Source organism: Carcharodon carcharias, chromosome 19, assembly GCF_017639515.1.
Source record: "Carcharodon carcharias isolate sCarCar2 chromosome 19, sCarCar2.pri, whole genome shotgun sequence".
NCBI lineage: Eukaryota > Metazoa > Chordata > Chondrichthyes > Lamniformes > Lamnidae > Carcharodon > Carcharodon carcharias.
The window spans coordinates 31,465,149-31,484,685 of NC_054485.1; the positions used below are offsets into that span (position 1 = coordinate 31,465,149).

Consider the following 19,537-nt stretch of genomic DNA (forward strand, 5'->3'; position numbering starts at 1 on the left):
CAAGCTGGGGGATCAGCCTTGGGTTCAATGAAGAGTGCATGCCAGGAATAGCACCAGGTGTTCCTAATAATGAGATGTCAAACTTGTGAAGCTACAACACAGGACTAGTTGCATGCAAAACAGGGAAAGCAGCACATGATAGAACAGAGCTAAGTGATTCCACAACCAACAGATGAGATCTAAGCTTAGCAGTCCTGCCACATCCAGTCATAAGATGTAGGAGCAGAAATGGGCCAGTCGGCCCATTGCATCTGCTCCGCCATTCAATTACATCATGACTGATCTGATAATCTTCAATTCTACTTTCCTGTCTTTTCCCCGTAACCCTAGATACCCTTACTAATTAAAAATGTTTATCTCAGCCTTGAATATACTTAATGACCCAGCTTCTACAGCCCTCTGCGGTAGAGAATTCCACAGATTCACTACCCTCTGAGAGAAGAAATTCTTCCTCATCTGTTTTAAATGGGCACCCCCTTATTCTGAGATTATGCCCTCAGGTCCTAGACTCTCCCACAAGGGGAAACGACCTCTCAGCATCTACCCTGTCAAGCCTCCTAAGAATATTATATGTTTCAATAAGGTCGCTTCTCATTCTTCTAAACTCCAGGAGTACAGGCCCAACCTACTCAATCTCTCCTCATAAGAAAATCCCTCCCTACCCGGGGTCAACCTAGTGAGCCTTCTTTGGACCGTGAATGGTGGTGGACAATTAAATGACTAACTAAAGGAGGGCAGCCACAGACATCCCCATCCTCAATCATGGAGGAGCCCAGCACATCATTCCAAAGACAAGGCTGAAGCATTTACAATAATCTTCAGCCAGAAGTGCTGAGTGGATGATCCATCTTGGCCTCCTCCTGAGATCACCAGCATCATAGATGCCAGTCTTAGCTAATTTGATTCACTCCACATGATATCAGGAAATGGCTGAAGGTACTGGATACTGCAAAGGCCAAGGGTCCTGACAACAATAGTACTGAAAACAAGTCCAGTAGTAGTACTGAAGACTTGTGCTCCAGAACTAGCTGCACCCTTAGCCAAGCTGTTCCAGTACAACTACAACACTGGCATCTACCTGGTAATGTGGAAAATTGCCCAGATATGTCCTATCTACAAAAAGCCAGGCAAATCCAACATGGTCAATTACTACCACATCAATCTACTCTCAATTGTCAGCAAAGTGATGGAAGGGGTCATCAACAGTGCTATCAAGCCACACTTACTCAGAAACAACCTGCTCACTTATACACAGTTTGTGTTATGCCAGGGTCATTCAGCTCCTGACCTCATTATAGCCAAAAAGAGCTGAAGTCAAGAAGTGAGGTGAGGTGAGAATGACTACTCTGGATATCAAGGCCACATTTGACTGAGTGTGGCATTAAGGAGACCTAACAAAACTGGAGTCAATGGGAATCGGGGGGAAAACTCTCCACTACTTGGATTCATGTCAAGCACAAATGAAGATGGCTGTGGTTGTTGGAGGTCAATCATTTCAGTCCCATGACATCACTGCAGGAGTTCTTTAGGGTAGTGTCCTATGCCCAATAATCTTCAGCCATTTCACTAATGACCTTCCCTCCATTATAAGGTTAGAAGTGGGGAATTCGCTGATTATTGCAAAACGTTCAGTACTATTTGTGACTCTTCAGATACAGAAGCAGTCTGTGTTCATATGCAGCAAGACCTGGACAATGTTCAGACTCGGGCTGATAAGTGGCAAGTGCCAGACAATGACCAACTCCAACAAAAGAGAATCCAACCATATACTGTTGATGAATAACTCACCTCCTGACTCCCCAAAGCCTGTCCACCATCTACGAGGCACAAGTCAGGAGTGTGATGGAATACTCCCCACTTGCCTGGATGAGTGCAGCTCCCCCAACACTCAAGAAGCTTGACACTGTCCAGGACAAAGCAGCCCACTTGATTGCCACTACATCCACACCCTCCACCACTGACGCACAGTAGCAGCAGTGTGCACCACTTACAAGATACGCTGCAGGAATTCAACAAAGCTCCTTTGACAGCACCTTCCAAACCCACAATCACTAGCATCTGGACAAGGGCAGCAGATAGACGGGAACACCACTACCTGGAAGTTCCCCTCCAAGTCACTCATCATTCTGACTTGGAAATAAATCATAATTCCTTCACAGTTGCTGGGTCAAAATCCTGGAACTCCCTTCCTAACAGCACTGTGGGTGTACCTACACCACAAGGACTGCAGCAGTTCAAGAAGGTGGCATAGGGATAGGCAATAAAATTGCTGGCCTAGCCAGCGACACCAACGTCTTGTGAAAGAATAAAAATTAATCAGGACAGGACAGATTCCACAATCCTGGCCCAACAGAGAAACCACACTGCACCGAAAGTTGGGGACATCTGGTTATTTCAATCATAATTCCTGATTTAATTTCTGGATTATTCATTATTATTTATTGAAAGACTGGCGAGGGTACATGGAACTGCAAAACCTTCTGGCTTGCATTAAAAGACTGTGCTGCTTAGTCTTCTAGCACAAAATAGGATAGTGATCTCTGTCTCTCTGTGCACTGAAAGCACCTCATTTACCTTGCAATGCTACCAGTGAAGTCATGGAAGTCATCAGCAGCAGTCTGATAAATACTGAATTTATGTTCTCTCTTATAGCTAAGTGGCTTCTAGCAATAGTTCACCCACATCTCCTGCTGGTCCAGCCAAACTAACAGCAACAGCTTCCTGAAAATAATTAGGAAACTAAAGTGTAAGGAAGATGATGCCTCGTATATTTATTAAACTTTCATATTGGTCTCTAGCATAGGTAAATTTTCCACAGTAATTTACTGGTAACATTCATCCACCTTTTACTTTATATTAGACTGTGCCAAATCTGACATTTGGGTGGGAAACACTGGAAAATATTCATGGGCAGCAACATTCATACCTCACTATCTTTTAATGTCTCGTAAGCAAAACTTGTGGTTGCACAGTACATATGAATGTACTTCACACCTGTACAACCCACATTGGCTGTCTGCTTGCTCATATACCAGCACATTTTGCTTGATCATTGTCTTTCATGTGGAGCTCAATAGCAGCAGTTCACACCTAACCTGTGGCTTTGATAAGTTCTGACATTTAAAAATATAATGTATGTTAAATCTTGTCATTGATGGCATGATTTCTGTTTTTACCCTTTTTACAAATAAAAGAAGTTGAAGCATGAATTTCAAAATGATTTTTCAAATTTTGTTGATTTTTAAAATACACTTCTGAAAATGGGAAGCAGTGACATCATCAACAGGGAACTGGCATGGAAGGCTTACCAAGCCCGATAGTACCAACAAAATTAATTAATGTCAATAGATAGAGTATCTTTCGTAAAGGAACTTCAATAAGTTTTAATACTCCAAGAACAGTAATACAATTCCTTTGGTGACTGTTCCAAGCAAGTATCCAAGGTAGTATGTGCATGTATTAATTAAATAAAAATATATGACACTGAAAAAAAATGGAGAGATGAAGACAGATGAAAAATTTATTAAAATCAAAATCCTTTTAGTTACTTATGATGATTCTCTTTAAAGGTGCAATTCCAATTGATTGCACGCCACATCTAAGCAAAACAGGACAGCTGCAACGATAATAAATAAAATGTGCTGGACAGTTCGTAACACTTGCTTTTCTTTGTACACAGAAGCCATTTCAGTGATTCACAACTAAGTAGCATTTTCTTAGCCAGTGTTTGACCTTCACATCTGTTTAAAAAAAACATTGCCAATGGGCTGAGTTCAATAAATTACAGCAATGAGGTCATTAACTCTGATCACATGGTCTTGGATTAGTTGAATATCTTCTGCATCTGTACAATTTCCAACTCAATTACTCAGATTACAATATTTCAGTGAGCTTCGAGTTCAACAATCGATCAACGTTGGAACTACATAATTCTGCTCTGAGTTTGGAAAATGCTGTTTAAGGTTCTTTTCTGATAAGAAACACAAAGTCCAGTGACCACTCCTTCACTGAGATATCATTCAGGAGTATAAATCTCACAAATGCGATTACTCATTATCTGACGAGTTCAGTAACTGGCCATGAAAACAACTTAATCATGTTCTAAAGAAGATATGTCATCGGTATTGGAGCTATTAAGAGTAAGGATTGTATGAGAGTAAACTCTTAACTCAAATGGTTTGATATTTTTTATAAGACTTGATTCCAACTTTGCAGACTCATGTTGGCTTAAGCAAATTTTTAGTGCAAAAAACAACTTCAAATAAGCAAGAGCAGAATGCATCTGGCTTTGCATTTTCCCATCTCTCTCCATCCTATGCGCTACAGCCCTGACCTAAAATAGGAAAGCAGGAAAAATACAAAAAGTGATTCAACCATAGATTTTCCCTTCTTTTCCCTTTTAAAAACCAATCATTAGTGAGGCATTGCTGCTCTAAAGTTTACACAGCAAACACTTTTTTGTGTTAGCATAACAATAATATAAATTATGTCAGTAAAACATAATTGCAACTGATCTTAATGATTGATTTTCCCTCCCTCCACAAAAACAGTAACAATTCATTTGGTGACAAGCTTATTGGAAGTTTTAGCTGTATAAGATGTAAATGGTTTATTGAATTGCGGGTAATTAAACACAAAATCTAAGTTGACATTTCAGTGCAACTGAGCCAGTGCTGCAATGGTGGAGATGCATCTTTCAGATGAGACAGTAAACAGAGGCCCTGTCTGTCCTTTCAGGTGAATGTAAAAAATCCAACAGCACCATTTGAAGAACAAGGGAATGCTCCCGGTGTCCTGGCCAATATTCATCCCTCAACCAACACTTAAAACAGATGATCTGCTCATTATCTTATTCTTCTTTGTGTGACCTTGTGGTGTACAAATTGGCTGCTGTACTTCTTACAACAAGTATACAGCCATCAAGTGCTTTTGAATTGAAGTACTTTGGCATTATAGTAATTCAAGTCTATTTTTCTTTCATTCTAAGCCATGACTTCATAGTTCAGTTTTTCTCCACAACCACAATACGAATTTGGTATTGCAATTTGTCTTTCCACAAACTGAAATGTGGGACTGAAGCCTCAAACATGTTAGAGACTTGGGTTAAGATCTCCTCCATATCGAATAGTAAAGGCGGCAGAGATATTTCTTTCTTTACTTGAAGCTTTTTTCTTGACTCGTCCCTTAAAATAAGAACTCATTATGCCCAATTCCACAAACTCTGGCAGCCCTGTGGTATCTTGCCTAAATGGTTATTCTTCATCTGTGAGAGTTAACTGGCTATTCGACCACCTGAGTTCAAAGTCACCCAATATAAGTTAGGAGTCATAGAGGTCTACAGCACAGAAAAAGCCCTTCGGCCCATTGAGTCTGTGCCGGTCAAACCTAACTATTCTAATCCCATTTTCCAGCACTAGGCCCATAGCCTTCTTTGCCATGGCATCCTAAGTGCACATCCAAATACTTCTTAAATGTTATAAGGGTTTCTGCCTCTACCACCCTTTCAGTTAGTGAGTTCCAGATTCCCACCATCCTGTGTGTGAAAAAATTCTTCCAAGGCCAATTCTTTTCCCCTCTCAAGCCCAGGGAATGATATTTTAGTACCACCACCTTTGATCTGAGGTCACCTAAGCCCATACATTTAAAGAATTGTGCATGGGACCACAACCACAGGATACACAGGGAGATTAGCATGGCAGAGGTGATGTGACTGGGATATGCTATTCATTCACCCATCTGATTGTAAACATATCAGCCTGGTTGCTTTCCATATTAGGCCATTTCAATGGTATCCATCAACTGAAAGGGAAGACTCATACATAATTTATGTTAAGGTTTTAAGCGATAGACTGATTTTTCTTAACAATGCTGGACGTCAAAGGAGCAATCTGAAAAGTATGAAAAATAAGATTATGGCTTTGTGCCTGATGGAGTTGGAAGTTAGAGCAATAACTAGAAGGCTCTACAAGAGAAACAAAGAGTGGGAAAGCCACATCAATTAAAAAACCTTCCATTAAATTAAATATTAGATTTCCTCATTGCTATAATGGTCTCAAGTAATCTGGAGTATTCAATCTGCCCCTTCCAATAACCAGATCATCAACCTCCCCAGTATGAAAATAACCTTCAAAGGGAAATTTTTCCTTTATGTTGATGAACTAGGAATTATTTCCCCGGGAGAGAGATTAGACAACCACTGTTTTCATCTACAGAAAGCAGCAACTAAAATTCTTCCAGATCCCTCTTGTCTATGAGAGGAAGGGGAGAAGATTGGTCTTTATCTGGACATAAAGTGGCTCCTAAAAGACCTAGTAGAGCTGAATGTCACACATCTTCATATTTGGCAAAAAGGCCATACTTTAGTTATATATATTGAAGTTATGGAAGCTTGTGCATCTAACAAGCTACCACTGGAACTCTTTCTTCAAACTGTAAAGTTACATGAAAAAGCTAAATGTGGCTTTAATCTGAACAATCTCAAATAATAAAATTCAGTGGTAAAGGTATGATTTCTTCAAGATCAAGATGAAAGAATACAATGTGAATTTTTATTCTTTATTCATACAACAATGTCAATTTGTATTCAGACCTTTGTAAAACATTTAATTTTCTCACACTGGGCTCTGCTTCTGGAAACCAGTAGTATCATTATAAGAAGTAAGTTACAGATCCTTGTAGCTGTCCAGATTTATACAAAGGTAGATTAAGACAAAGTACTGGATTTCAATCTTCTGAATATTCATCCATCATATTTTTCTTTGATCATCAGGAAACTATTTTATTTTTCTTTGGCCTTTTAGGACGAGTCCTAAAATAACTTTCATAGATCATTTTTCCTCAACTGGTCGAGTAAAAAAATTCCTTTACGCCAAAAGATGATGCATAATTCGGTTTGGAACCATCCCAAAGAATCAAAACTAACTGTCAGTTTAACGACATGATCAGAACTAATGATGCATAGAGTATCACAAACATCTTAACTGCAACCTGCTTAATAAATAAGAGAGCTGTATTCTGTATTGGAACTTGAGCTGCCCTGATTACCTTCCTCGACTAACATCCATTTATATACACATCTTACTCAGGATAATTATTCTTTGATGAGGAGTATCTGAAGAAATAATTTAAAGTAGAAATTGGGCAGTGGCTGACCAGACTTCCCAACTAGACAAACCAAAGATTAAAACAATCCTAGTTTGGGTTGACTGATCATTGGGAAGGCTGGGGAACTCTGATCCTGATACAATACATGTTTGTCAACCAATAGAGCAAGAGAATTACTGGCAAGTAATGTTGCAAGTTAGAAATGATGGCACCAAAACTGAGGAAGCCCCAGTTTTTGAGCCTTTAAACAAATGCATGTGATGAAATTAGGAATCTAGCATCCTATATATAATTCTGTTTGGTAATGCCCATTTGTGGTATTCCTGACTTCTCCATTGATTGTTTTTCCAATTTACCTGTGGTACACATTAGAAATCTCTCTAGAATACCCCATTTCACAGAACCTTCCCTTAAAGTGAACACAATAAGAAAGCTAAACATTTAAAAATGGTAACCTAGGGATATAAAACAGTGCAGTTGATCACATACATCATACTAACTTGGACCACACGTGATTCAAGGTTATGGACAGCTGGAAGGTGAAACATTTCCCAGTGCAAAACATACTCAAAATTGAATGGCTCATTTATTGACAGAAAAGAGAATTTCAAAGCAGGGCATACTAAATTTTATCCAGATCACAGTACACAGACCAATACTCTTTCATAAAAAAATACAGTTACAGACATAAATTAATACATATAAAACAAGGTTTACATCGAGTTGCAAAATGGGATCAATCAGAAGCATTGGTTGACACAATTTAATGCAAAAGGGCCAAGATTTAAAAAAAAATGTTTGAGGCAGTTTGAATAGAATTGGGAAATTAACATTATACATGAAAGCCAAATTTCATATCTGTTTCTAATCCTTAATCTCCATTTCCTATAATGTCCCAGTCGTCTATATTCTTTCAAGAATGACTAAAATGTTTTGATTGTTAGTTCTCAATTTAACTTCTATTCAGTGTGCTATTTTCAAATCACAACAGGCCAGTAACCTTTACTGAGAAACAAAGGGCTGAATTTTGCACGTTTCCCGCTTTGTGGCGGGGGGGGGGGGGGGGGGGGGGGGGGGGGGGGGGGAGAATGTCAATTAGGGTGGGTGCCCATACCTCCACCCCTGAGCTCTCCCCCATAATATAGCGGGGATGGGCAGGAACTGAAAATCGGCAGCCTGTCCGCCATTTTTAAATGGGTAATCAAGGATCAATTAGGCTTGTTATCAAGCCTATTGACACTGATAAAACGCTGCCGACACCATAAAACGTTTGGCGAGGGCAGCCGGGCGGAAGTAGGAAGCCCAATTTTTTTTAAAAAACAGATGCTTTTTAAAAAATTCTTTCACAGGATGTGGGTGTCGCTGGCTAGGCCAGCAATTATTGCCCAATCCTTGAGAAGGTGGTGGTGAGCTGCCTTCTTGAACCGCTGCAGACCATGTGGTGTAGGTACATCCACAGCGCTATTAGGGAGGGAGTTCCAACAGTGAAGGATTAGCAACATATTTCCAAGACAGGATGATGAGTGACTTGGAGGGGAACTTCCAGGTGGTGGTGTTCCCATGTGTTTGCTGCCCTTATCCTTCTAGGTGGCAGCGATCATAGGTTTAGAAGGTGCTTTCTAAGAAGGCTTGATGAGTTGCTGCAGTGCATCTTGTAGATGGTACACACTGCTTCCATTATGTCGATGGTGGAGTGAGTGAATGTTTGTGGATGGGGTGCCAATCAAGCAGGCTGCTTTGTCCTAGATGGTGTCAAGCTTGAGTGTTGTTGGAGCTGCAATTATCCAGACAAGTGGAGAGTACTCCATCACACTCCTGATCTGTGCCTTGCAGATGGTGGACAGGCTTTGGGGAGTCAGGTGCTGAGTTACTCACCACAGGATTCCTAGCCTCTGACTTGCTCTTGTATATGGCCAGTCCAGTTCAGTTTCTGGTCAATGGTAACCCCCAGGATGTTGATAGTGGGGGATTCAGGGATGGTAATGCTAATGAATGTCAAAGAGCAATGGTTAGATTCTCTTGTTGGAGATGGTTATTGCCTGGCACTTGTGTGCTGTGAATGTTACTTGCCACTTGTCAGTCCAAGCCTGGATATTGTCCAAGTCTTGCTGCATTTGATCACAGACTGCTTCAGTATATGAGGAGTCGCAAATTGTGAACATTGTGCAATCAATCATCAGTGAGCATCCCCACTTCTGACCTTATGGTGGAAAGAAGGTCATTGATGAAGCAGCTGAAGATGGTTGGGCCGAGGACACTACCCTGAGGAACTCCTGCAGTTATGTCCTGGAAGTGAGATGGCTGACCTTTAACAATCACAACCATCTTCCTTTGTGCTAAGTATGACTCCAACCAGTGGAGAAGTTTCCTCTGATTCCCATTGACCAGTTTTGCTAGAGCTCCCTGATGCCACACTTGGTCACATGCTGCCGTGATATCAAGGCCATCACTCTCACTTCTGGAGTTCAGCTCTGAAGGGGAGGTGTGGGGGGGGGGGGGGGGGGGGGTGCGGGTGATGTCGCTCTTCAGGGGCTGGCCTTTGGCAATTGCGGGACAGCCTCCCTTGGATAAAACACCCCCCTTCCTTCCTATCCACTACCCCACTCCTCACAAACCCTCTCCCAAACCCGTCAGGCACAAGACCATGGATTTACCTGCTCTAGGGATCCATGGGCCTTCATCATCATCTTCTCTTGTAGTCCCAACAGGTGCCACTGACACCTTCCTGCGCTGCCAGGACTAATGGAGCTGCCGGCCAATCAAATTGGCCAGCAACTCCGGAGGCCGGGACTTCCTCCCCAATGAGGTAATTCTGCTATTTTTAAACTTTTCTTATATGCACACAGCAATAAGAAATTTTGTTGCCCAAAATCTGTTTAGATATCCAATGGGCCTCAATAATCTTTAAAGAAATATAGCCTTTAGCACCAAAACCATTCACAATGATCATTAATTCCTTTGCTAGCATAAGCCTATTCATGAGTTTTGACAAAATGTTGCTAAAGAAGAATTTTAAAACTTATTTCCTCAAGCCTATAAACAAATAATAGTGTATAATTTGTAAATTTTCACATTTGCACAGACTATCCAAATTAATTAGGGAATGGAGTACTGTTAGCTAGATATAATTTAGTATCGATGCACATTATACTTAAAAAATAAAAATCAATATACTGGCAAAAAAATAATATTCCATGGGGAATATCAGCTATCCATGATAAACTCAATATCAATAGCGAGATTGAGGGAGCAATTGTTGTTCCTCATGAAGAGATATTGTTTGCATTTGACCTGACATAACAACACATACACTTGAAGAAAATAATTTTAATAATTCATAATAAAAACACTAATAAATGAAATTAAATGACGATGCATCACGATGCCATTTTACTGAAAAATACAGTGCTTATTTCCCCATAACATTGTACAATGTCACATCAATCAGACCTTGTTGGACATCTGTCTAGTAAACATAATATGCCAATGAAGGAGTTAATATATTTAAAAATTAAAACAAATCTTTTTTTTAGCTTTTTTGGAAAATAAACTTCAGACATTGACAAAACTTAAAGATTTGACAGTTTGTTACTTTCTTAAAAATCCTTACTTCAACTGATCAGCTGCTTATTCCCAGGAACCATCCAATGACTTTTGAAAGCATAACGTGTGCTTCACAAAATAAACAAAAAAACACTGAACTCAGTGAAAATTCTCCACAGTGACAAATGTGGTGCATAGTGCAACTCTCCAATACAGTGTATGCTATACAAGAAAAGGTGAACGATACAATTGTCATTCCCAACGGTGTAAACTTACTTGATGTTTACATCTTTTAAGGTCATTATCTAGTTTTGTGAAATGAATGGTTAATCTCAAAGTATCCCCTTTAGTGCAAGTTTACTTTCATGTACCTGGGTTCAGAAGCAGTGTGTTCAATAATACATCATAATCATCATACCCCCTCACCAAGTGCAACTCAAAAGGCTTTACTTCCAATCACACTTGCATGTGAATTTTCATAAAATATCTAAATGCCCATAAGGCTAATTTCTGCAAGCTTACTTTAAAATGAGTTTTAAAAAAATCAATTTGAACCAAATATCCTGCATCTATTGGAAAATGGATGAAAATCTCTTCTGCAAATCTTGCTGTGATACTCTGTGGCTTAAATCAAAAAAGGAGTGTTTCATATAAAAGGATGAAAAGGTGCAATGTCAATCTGTCAGTCAAATCAAATTGCTTTCCCATAAACCCCACCTGGAGAAAAGCTGTTTCTAGTAACTTGGTAGAGGATGGATAAAAATAATTATGAATTGCTACACTGCATTAAATTTCATCAATTAAGCAGGTAAACTATATTTCATATGGACTACGCCAGTTTAGAAATATCTAGACACTTCCCTCAGACATGTGCAAAATCAAAATACAAATTTGTTAAAAAAAAAATCTGCTTCTTCCTACCCACATGAAGTGGAACAATTGGATACCTGTGCTGCCAACCATGGCTCAAAAGTCACTCCAGAGACTTGAGCACAGAATCAACCCAGACACATCAATACAGTACTGACTGAATGCTGCACTCTCAGAGGTGCTGTCTTTTGGGTGAGTTGTTAAACCGAAGTCCCATCTGCCCCCTCAATTGGGTAAAAGATAACACAGCATTATGTGAAGCTGAGCAGGGAGTTCTCTGACCACTTTTTAAAAAATCTGACCATTTATCTCATTAATATATTTTTTTGTATTTTTTTTATTTGTCCTGGCGAGTGCAAGATGACAAGTTTCAGCAACATGTCTCTCTTTTCAGCAATATTCAAGTTCTGTAATACCAAGTGACTATTTATCTTATTATTGTTTTGTGGCATATAATGGTGTAGAATTGGCTGGCATGTTTTCCTACACTGCAGCAGTGTCTGCACTTGAAAAATATTTCATTTGCCATGAAAGTGCTTTGGGACATCAAGATCATAAAAGTTCTTTCCTTCCTGAACATTAGCTTCCAGGCCTTCTCTAATTGCACTCTATAGCCACAGAAAGATGGACAACAGCAGGTTTGGTTGACCAGTCCATTGAATTTTCCTTTGAGCATGCATTGTCTCCTGAAGTCAATGAATCATGTGACACAATTCAATTGATGCCAGCAGCCTTTTTGGTATATTACTCATATAGGCATTTGTTATGTGCAAGCAGCTACACCACAGCTAGAGGCAACAACACTAAGTTCAGTCCAATCAACAAATATGTGCTTTTCCAGCAGGAATACCTGGATAATTTTCCCCTTCCCAGAGGACACCCAAAGCAAGTTTTCACAAGCACATGCGCAGAACTGGGATCTTGTTGGATGGCTCAGCAGCACACAACTTGAAGCATTTACTCACTAAACCTGCATGGATCCATACCATGTCTTATTAAATCAAACAGAACAGCTTGGAACATAGATGCTCCAAGCTTGGAAAGTTTTTAACAATCTGCAAATATGCCTAAAAGGCTTAGTCCGTTGATACCACATTTTGAATTTAGTTTCAATTTCTTTTCTAGGAAGTAAGTCACTCATCATTCTAAGTAAGAAGCAATCCAGTTAACATCATTCTTACAAGAATCTTTTTAAGTGTTCAGTTGATTAGGGTACATTATATCTGAAATAATTGCTAGAATGCTTACTTACAGCAGTACCTAGTAGCAGGATACAGCATATTTTAAGAAATGATACTGAAGTACTATATTAATTGCATGATGAGAGAATTTGGCTGCTTGTAGTCCTTATTTAATCGTGCACTCTTGCCAATGTTGAAAGATCAGATTGACAAAGTCATTTAAAGGTTTTATTTTGCTTTTGAACACATTATCTAGAATTGATCCAGTTATCAAATTTTCCAATGTTTTGCCATTTTAAATTAAGGTATATAGTTCTTTTAAAACTTTTTTTTATTTAATTATCAGTAGCACAGCATTTTGTTTTATTGGTGTACAACAAATACATTTCAAAAATGGTTAAAATATTATTTCTATTTCTGGAAGGCACTAGGTTGAGGGGGGGGGGGTTGGTGGGAAGGAAAGGAGGGGAGTGTCACTAACACCTCACTCATTACACTATTTATTTGTCATATTAAATTACCATCAATTGGATCGTCCACCAGTATCAAGATGTGAAGTCAGGTGCCAGTGTATTTAAAAGGAAGACACAGATTTTAATAAAGGAAAAACAAATCAGCAGCAAATAAAGACCTACATTCATCGGAAGGGAATAACATTGCAAAGCAGTTCATTCCCAAAGAATAAATTAAAAATGCCTCGTTAATACTTCACACTAATAAAAGGTTTGAAGACCAACACAGTCCCAATATTAACATACACACACACTCAAAAAAAAATCAGTAGTGAGAATTATTTTTATAAAACTAAAATGACACAGGGTCATTGCCAAATGTGCAACACTTCTGCACAGGAGTCAACTCACTCTAAATAACAACAGGTGAAGACAACAAATCCCTTTGTGTTCGCCTGCATGATGATACTTCAACAGGAGAAAGGTAGAAGTTCGTTGCAAAATTTCCAGAATTACAGGACAGTGCTTAGTATCACAGTATTCAGTTTTCCATGAATTTTCAGCAGATTTATACAATTGCTGAATTGAAGGAAATGGTCAGATCCAAGCCTCAGGTAACAGTTAAAGTTCACAAGACATCCAATGTGTTCCCACGTAACATTTTTGGCTTCAAGATAATTTTTTAAGCTGCAGTACAACAGATTTCCCGTGGACGTCTCACTGGAAACACAGGATTTCAAAACCACAATATGCAGACAGGGCTGCACGTGATGCTTCAGCTTTCAAAATTAATGAATGCAAAGTTTTTTTTTTTGGCCAGCTTGCATCTCTCCCAAGTCTTTTTTCTGGTCTTCAGTGAGAAACTAGTTCAGTTAACCTCACAAGTAGACTGGTTTAAGCATTAGAATGCTGAACGGACTCATTTCACAAGGAGTGTGTACACTCTGCATGCAGCACAGCAGTCACTATTGCTTCAGATCAATCTTCATTTTACTGTGCAGAGATAATACTGGGAGACAGTTTCTCCCCTAGATCTATAGCTTCTATAAGTCTGGCAGCTAGATTCCAGTTATAGGATTTCTTCCCTTTGTTTCTTAGTTTTTTGAGCTATTTGGCCATTGTGGATTGATCCATTCTGGTTTCGCAGTAATTTCCCTTTCTCTCTGTCTGGCCAGGTGAAGATAGCTTCATCACTGTCAAGTTCAGATTCTGAAACCATTAAGCTGGTGTTCTGTGCTGGAGCTTTCAGCCTGCCAACTATAATGAAACATTTATCAGAAATACTGTAATACACAATGGGGGAGGAAGAATCAGCCTGAAAGAACCACCTTGAAAGAACGTCCTATTTGGTTTCTTACTGGTGAAATTGCTTAGTTTGATGATAACACCTACTTGGTAATGGCAAATAAGAATTTTAGAAATTCAAGCAAAGTAGCCACTGCACCAAGGTTTTAACAGTCAGCAGCAGCTGCATATTCCTATCCACCTAAACTCCATTTCGCAGATACTATGTTGTTCAGTGACACATTCACTATTATCTATGTTTCTTTGGCTGATCAGCTGAAGTAGGAATGTGATATAGTAAATCTGAATGTTTCAACAAAGGCTCCAAAGTTTAACATTCATTAAGGAAAAAAAGTGATCAAAATAAATATACAAGGACATCTTCAAATTATAGAGCAGAATTTTAAGGTCTCAGCTTCAAAAAGCATCCCCAGAAGTAATGCAATCATTTACTGAACAAGTTAAACTAATGTGTAGAGAAACGGCTTTTAATTCTGTAAAATCAATTACAGTAAATTCTACTGAAATAAATAGCACTATAAAGCATTTTACAAGGTGCTATATCCAAGTTCTTACATTTATTACTGAGAAAAATGAAAAATAACAAAAATTAAAATGAAATAGTGGCACTTTCCTGGCCACTATATATATTAAGTTAGTTCACTTGCAGAAAGTGCTCATCTTGTTTTCATATGTATCATTATAACAGACATTTTATGCATCAAGTATTTAAGAAGGGCGCCATGCAGTTCAATTCAAATACCAGGATCCTCTAGATTTGTGGAATCTAGTTAAATTTTTTTAACCTGGTTACATTTTGGAGGTTGAAATCCCACTTTTGATTGGATGGAGTTGGGGAAGAGAACCTGTTAAATGAGCTGGAATGCTGTTTCACTGGGATTCCACCATGTTTTAGAATAGACCTTATAGCCCAATCAGGGGCTACAGAAATATCTTCAGCCCACCCCAGGTATCAATGGGATAAATTAGGGAGCCAGAGTTCCCTGGGATATGCTGCCCTACATGTCCATAAAAGGCCTCAGCAGTTGAGACCAGGTATAAATCCCTTCTGAAGTTTCCAAAACATTGCTTTTGGTCCCCACAACAAACTGCACATCATTGCTAGGTAGGACAGAACTTGAGAATTGCTGAAAAAAGAGACATGTTGAAGCTTTTTGTCTTGCACTTATCAGGACACTTCGCACAAATACCAATATAAGGGGAAAACAACAATTTATACTGTAAGAGAAGAGTGCTGATTGGTTGGCAAGTGGATTGGTAGAGGCTTTGCCATGGAGAATGCACCATGATGGTGACTGTCAGTTAACTGCAAAGTATTGTTTGAAATTTAAACCAGGCAGCTTAACCCTGATTGGTCAAGGCACTGCCTGAAGAATGAGTCCAATCAATCAGCACTGTCTTCCCATACAGTATAAATTTTTATTTTCCCCTTATATTGGTATTCTTGCAAAGTGTCCTGATGAGTATAAGACAAAAAACTTTGACATGTCTCTTTCTTCAGAGTCCACTTGCCAACCAAAACTGCACATCATCGGCACCAATTTCATTCCCCTCCTTGGCCAATATTTCAGGTTGAATTACACTGTTAACACCCTATTTGACTCCTGAGTTTAGTTTCGAAACCCATAATCTCTTCATCAAAACATCATAATGTCTGCTTCTTTGGCTTAGCAACAATTTCTGTCTGATTAAGTTTCTGTGAAGCATCTTGGGCTGTTTGCCTATGTTAAAGGCTATATATAAAATGCTAATTGTTGTTAGTAAAATAATTCTCATGGGCCTAGTGGCTCCAGTGGGAGCCAAAGATAAGTTTGTTTCAAACTCGCTAATTGGGCCTCGGTGGGACTTCAGGCAGAGTAATCAGTCAGTGCTACACCCCAGAACAGTAATGTGGATCAGACTGAATCAGCTGCTGGTGAAGCATCCTTGCAGACACCAGGAATCTATACCATATATGCAAAGTACCCTGTCTCTGCAATTGGGTAAGGACAGGAAAGATTTCTGAGAACCGTGCCTTAGTCTAAGTACTGATGAAAGGTCATTGGCCTGAAACATTAACTACATTCCTCTCTTTCTATATTCTACCAGAACTACTAAGTATTTCCGGTATTTTCTTTATTTGTTTCAAATTTCCAGCACCTACAGTATTTTATTTCTGAATCTTAGTCTGCCTTGTTCCAACTGAAAAGTTTATCTGAAACCAAAGAGGTTGTCCATAGTGCTTTGGCCTGTCAGCAAAAATACATCAAGTGAATGATAATATTCAGGGACGGTGACAAGTTTATTTCAGTTTAGTGCAGTACATGCAACTACTGAAATCAACCCTTTATTATCAGAAACTCTGCAACATGCTATTGTTTGTGTACCAATATCCACTTAAAAATGAGGACAGAATGTATTTATTTAATCCCCAATTAAAAGTATGTTTGCATGCTGTTATGATCCTAGGCCAGACCCCCTATCCACCACTCCTCACCCCATCCCACACCAAAGTTGTTGGTAAGATCCGATTAGGAACAAATGACATTTTGTTTAAGGTAGACAAAACTTGACATTCAAGATGCTTATTAATAGAATAATGCCACAAGATTCCCTGGGTTTTGAACAAACATAAATAAATTTTACTATACAAAGTCAGAAAGATAAAATAATTTACAATATCTATCTTGTACTCTTAACATTCAGGGTTAAGATGAGGTCATGTGAATTAACAGGCAAACTGTGGTTGAACACACACACACTACACAATAAATGGCAAATGTGACCAAGGCACAGTCCATGAACTTCTTAACAACTCACTCAGTAACACAGTCAACCAATTTCACTGAAAATGTGTCTCTCTCACATGAGGGATTCCTGTCTTCACCTTCAAAGACTTTGCCTTGAGATTCTCTCCACAAGTCGCTCCAACTTGGATGGCATCAACAATGGCCCACCTTGTAGGGGTTCAATCTCATCTTCTGAGTTTACATTCTCCTGGATTCCTGAGTATACATTCAGGCACCAACTCACAAGCACAATTTCAGATCTTCAGCTATGCCGAGCAAAACACTTACTGCTCCAAAGATGTACCTTCACTCCAACAGCCCACAATATGGAGTCACCAACCTTCTACTGCCTTCGTGGATTTTCAGGGCTTCTCCTGATCCCTCTTCAATTATCAGACACAGATGGTATCAGCGATGGCCCAGCTTGCAAGGTTTCAATCACGTCTCCTGAGATTTTGTTCTCCTGGATTCTTGTATATGCACTCACAAGCAAGACTTCAGATCTCCTGCTGCACCGAGCAGAATGCTACTGCTCCAAAAAGGTATCTTTGTCCCAGCGGCATGAAGTCACCAACCTATTTCACTTAAAGCCTGCTCCCCGCAGTCCTTTTCCTGTTTGGAGCCTGTTTCTCTGCTCCTCTCTTTTTAACTGAACTGGGACATTTTCCTGTTCCTGTCCCCTCTTAGGGACTCTTTTTTGGGACCTCTCCCTGTCCCTTGCCTGTGACACTAGTCTTCTGTGGCGCTCTGCTCATGGTCACCAGGCTTTTGCACTATTTTTCCTTATGCACAGGCACACTAAGCCTAAAGAATGTAAAAATACTGATCCATGCACGTGCAGCCCTCTCCTGGTCTGCACATGTGCATAAGCCCTGAAGCCCTTCGGGAGTAGATGTTCTTGATCTCTGCTCTCAACGAGGTAAGTATAGCTTTCATTACAATGCTCTGGTCCAAATATCACCTGGCCTCTAGGAGGACTACACTTGGAACACAACAGTAGGCTGATTAGTGTAATATTTAATAGTAAATGTAAACCCTGGATATTACTTTAAAATAAGGCAAAAATTGTTGCATCAAAAGGTTAGAAATGTAAACTTCTGCAAAGCATACCTAGATTAGATAACAGAAGGCAACATCTTGCACAGTATTTTATATTGTCTGAACTGTATTGACAGGCAGGGCTGCAGACTTTAGGCTATTCAAATGAAGGTTTTTTTTAAATTTTTCCTTGGCAGCATTGGCAAGGCCAGCATTTGTTGCCCATCCCTGACTGCCCTTGAACTGACTACTTGCTAGGCCATTTCAGAGGGCAGTTAAGAGTCAACCACATTGCTGTGGTTGGCATCCTGGAATCACATATAGGCCAGACCAAGCAAGGATGGCAGATTTCCTTCCCTAAAGGAGATTAGGGAATCAGATGGATTTTTACAACAATCAATGACAGTTGTCTTGGTCATCATCATTGCTGATCAGCTTTACAATTTAAATTCCACCAGCTGCTGCGGTGGGATTTTAACCCATGTCTCTAGAACATTAGCCTGGGCCTCTGGGTTACTAGTTCAGTGACATTATCACTATGCCACCATCTTCCCATGAGAAATAGAGTATTAGAGAGATATGCATTGATGAGACCAATGACATTTTCTTTACCTCTGTATTGTCATAGCAATTTTTTTTTCACATTGTGCACTGCTAAACTGGTCTAGGAAACCAACTTTCCAGTCTTGCTATACCCTCAGCCTCTTTGTATCCTATCTGCTACTGTTCTAAATCCTATTGCCTGCTACAAAATAATAAACTTCTGCAGAAAAAGTTGCAGCAATGCTTTACTATAAATAGGTCTATAACTAATGCTGTAAATTACTGGCGCTGGGACAGCAAATTTTCTTTCACACATATACCCTCATTTATGGGGCTGAATTTCCCCCGGTCACCGGGGTTTTGCGGGGGCGGGCGGGAGCGAGCGCGATCCCGAATGACGCCCCCGATCAGGTGCGCACCGCCATTTTATGTGGGCAGGCCAATTAAGTCCCACCCAGCGTGACGTGCGCCCGGAAGCGCTGAGCGCTCCCTGCGGGGTGGGGGGGGATTCCCTGAGTCGGGACTTGCGCTCTTTCATGCATGCATGTGAAAGAGCGCAGAAATCTCTCTGAGGCACCCGATTAGTTAAAAGTTTTTAAAAGCTAAGTACAAAAAAGGAAATATTATAAGACATGTCCCTTCATGTGACAGTGTCACATGAGCTGGGGCATGTCAATGAAATTTAAAAAAATTTTTTATTGAATTTTAAAACACTTCATGAAACCTCATCCCG

General features: G+C 39.7%; 2 protein-coding genes across 5 annotated transcripts in view; one reads left to right on the plus strand and one right to left on the minus strand.

The window, feature by feature from the left end:
* ncdn (neurochondrin) overlaps positions 1-19,537 on the plus strand; it is a 161,349-nt gene that overhangs the window by 23,519 nt on the left and 118,293 nt on the right. The gene's annotated exons all lie outside the window — the stretch shown is intronic.
* Positions 10,417-19,537, minus strand: part of LOC121291076 (dyslexia-associated protein KIAA0319-like protein) — a 112,810-nt gene continuing 103,689 nt past the window's right edge. For 3 of the 4 annotated variants that reach the window (XM_041212109.1, XM_041212108.1, XM_041212110.1), the window contains one exon: positions 10,417-14,407. In XM_041212109.1, the coding sequence (XP_041068043.1) occupies positions 14,220-14,407 (188 nt within the window). In that variant the 3' untranslated portion in view covers positions 10,417-14,219. The remainder of the gene's footprint in view (positions 14,408-19,537) is intronic. The other variant, XR_005945954.1, reaches the window with a different exon arrangement.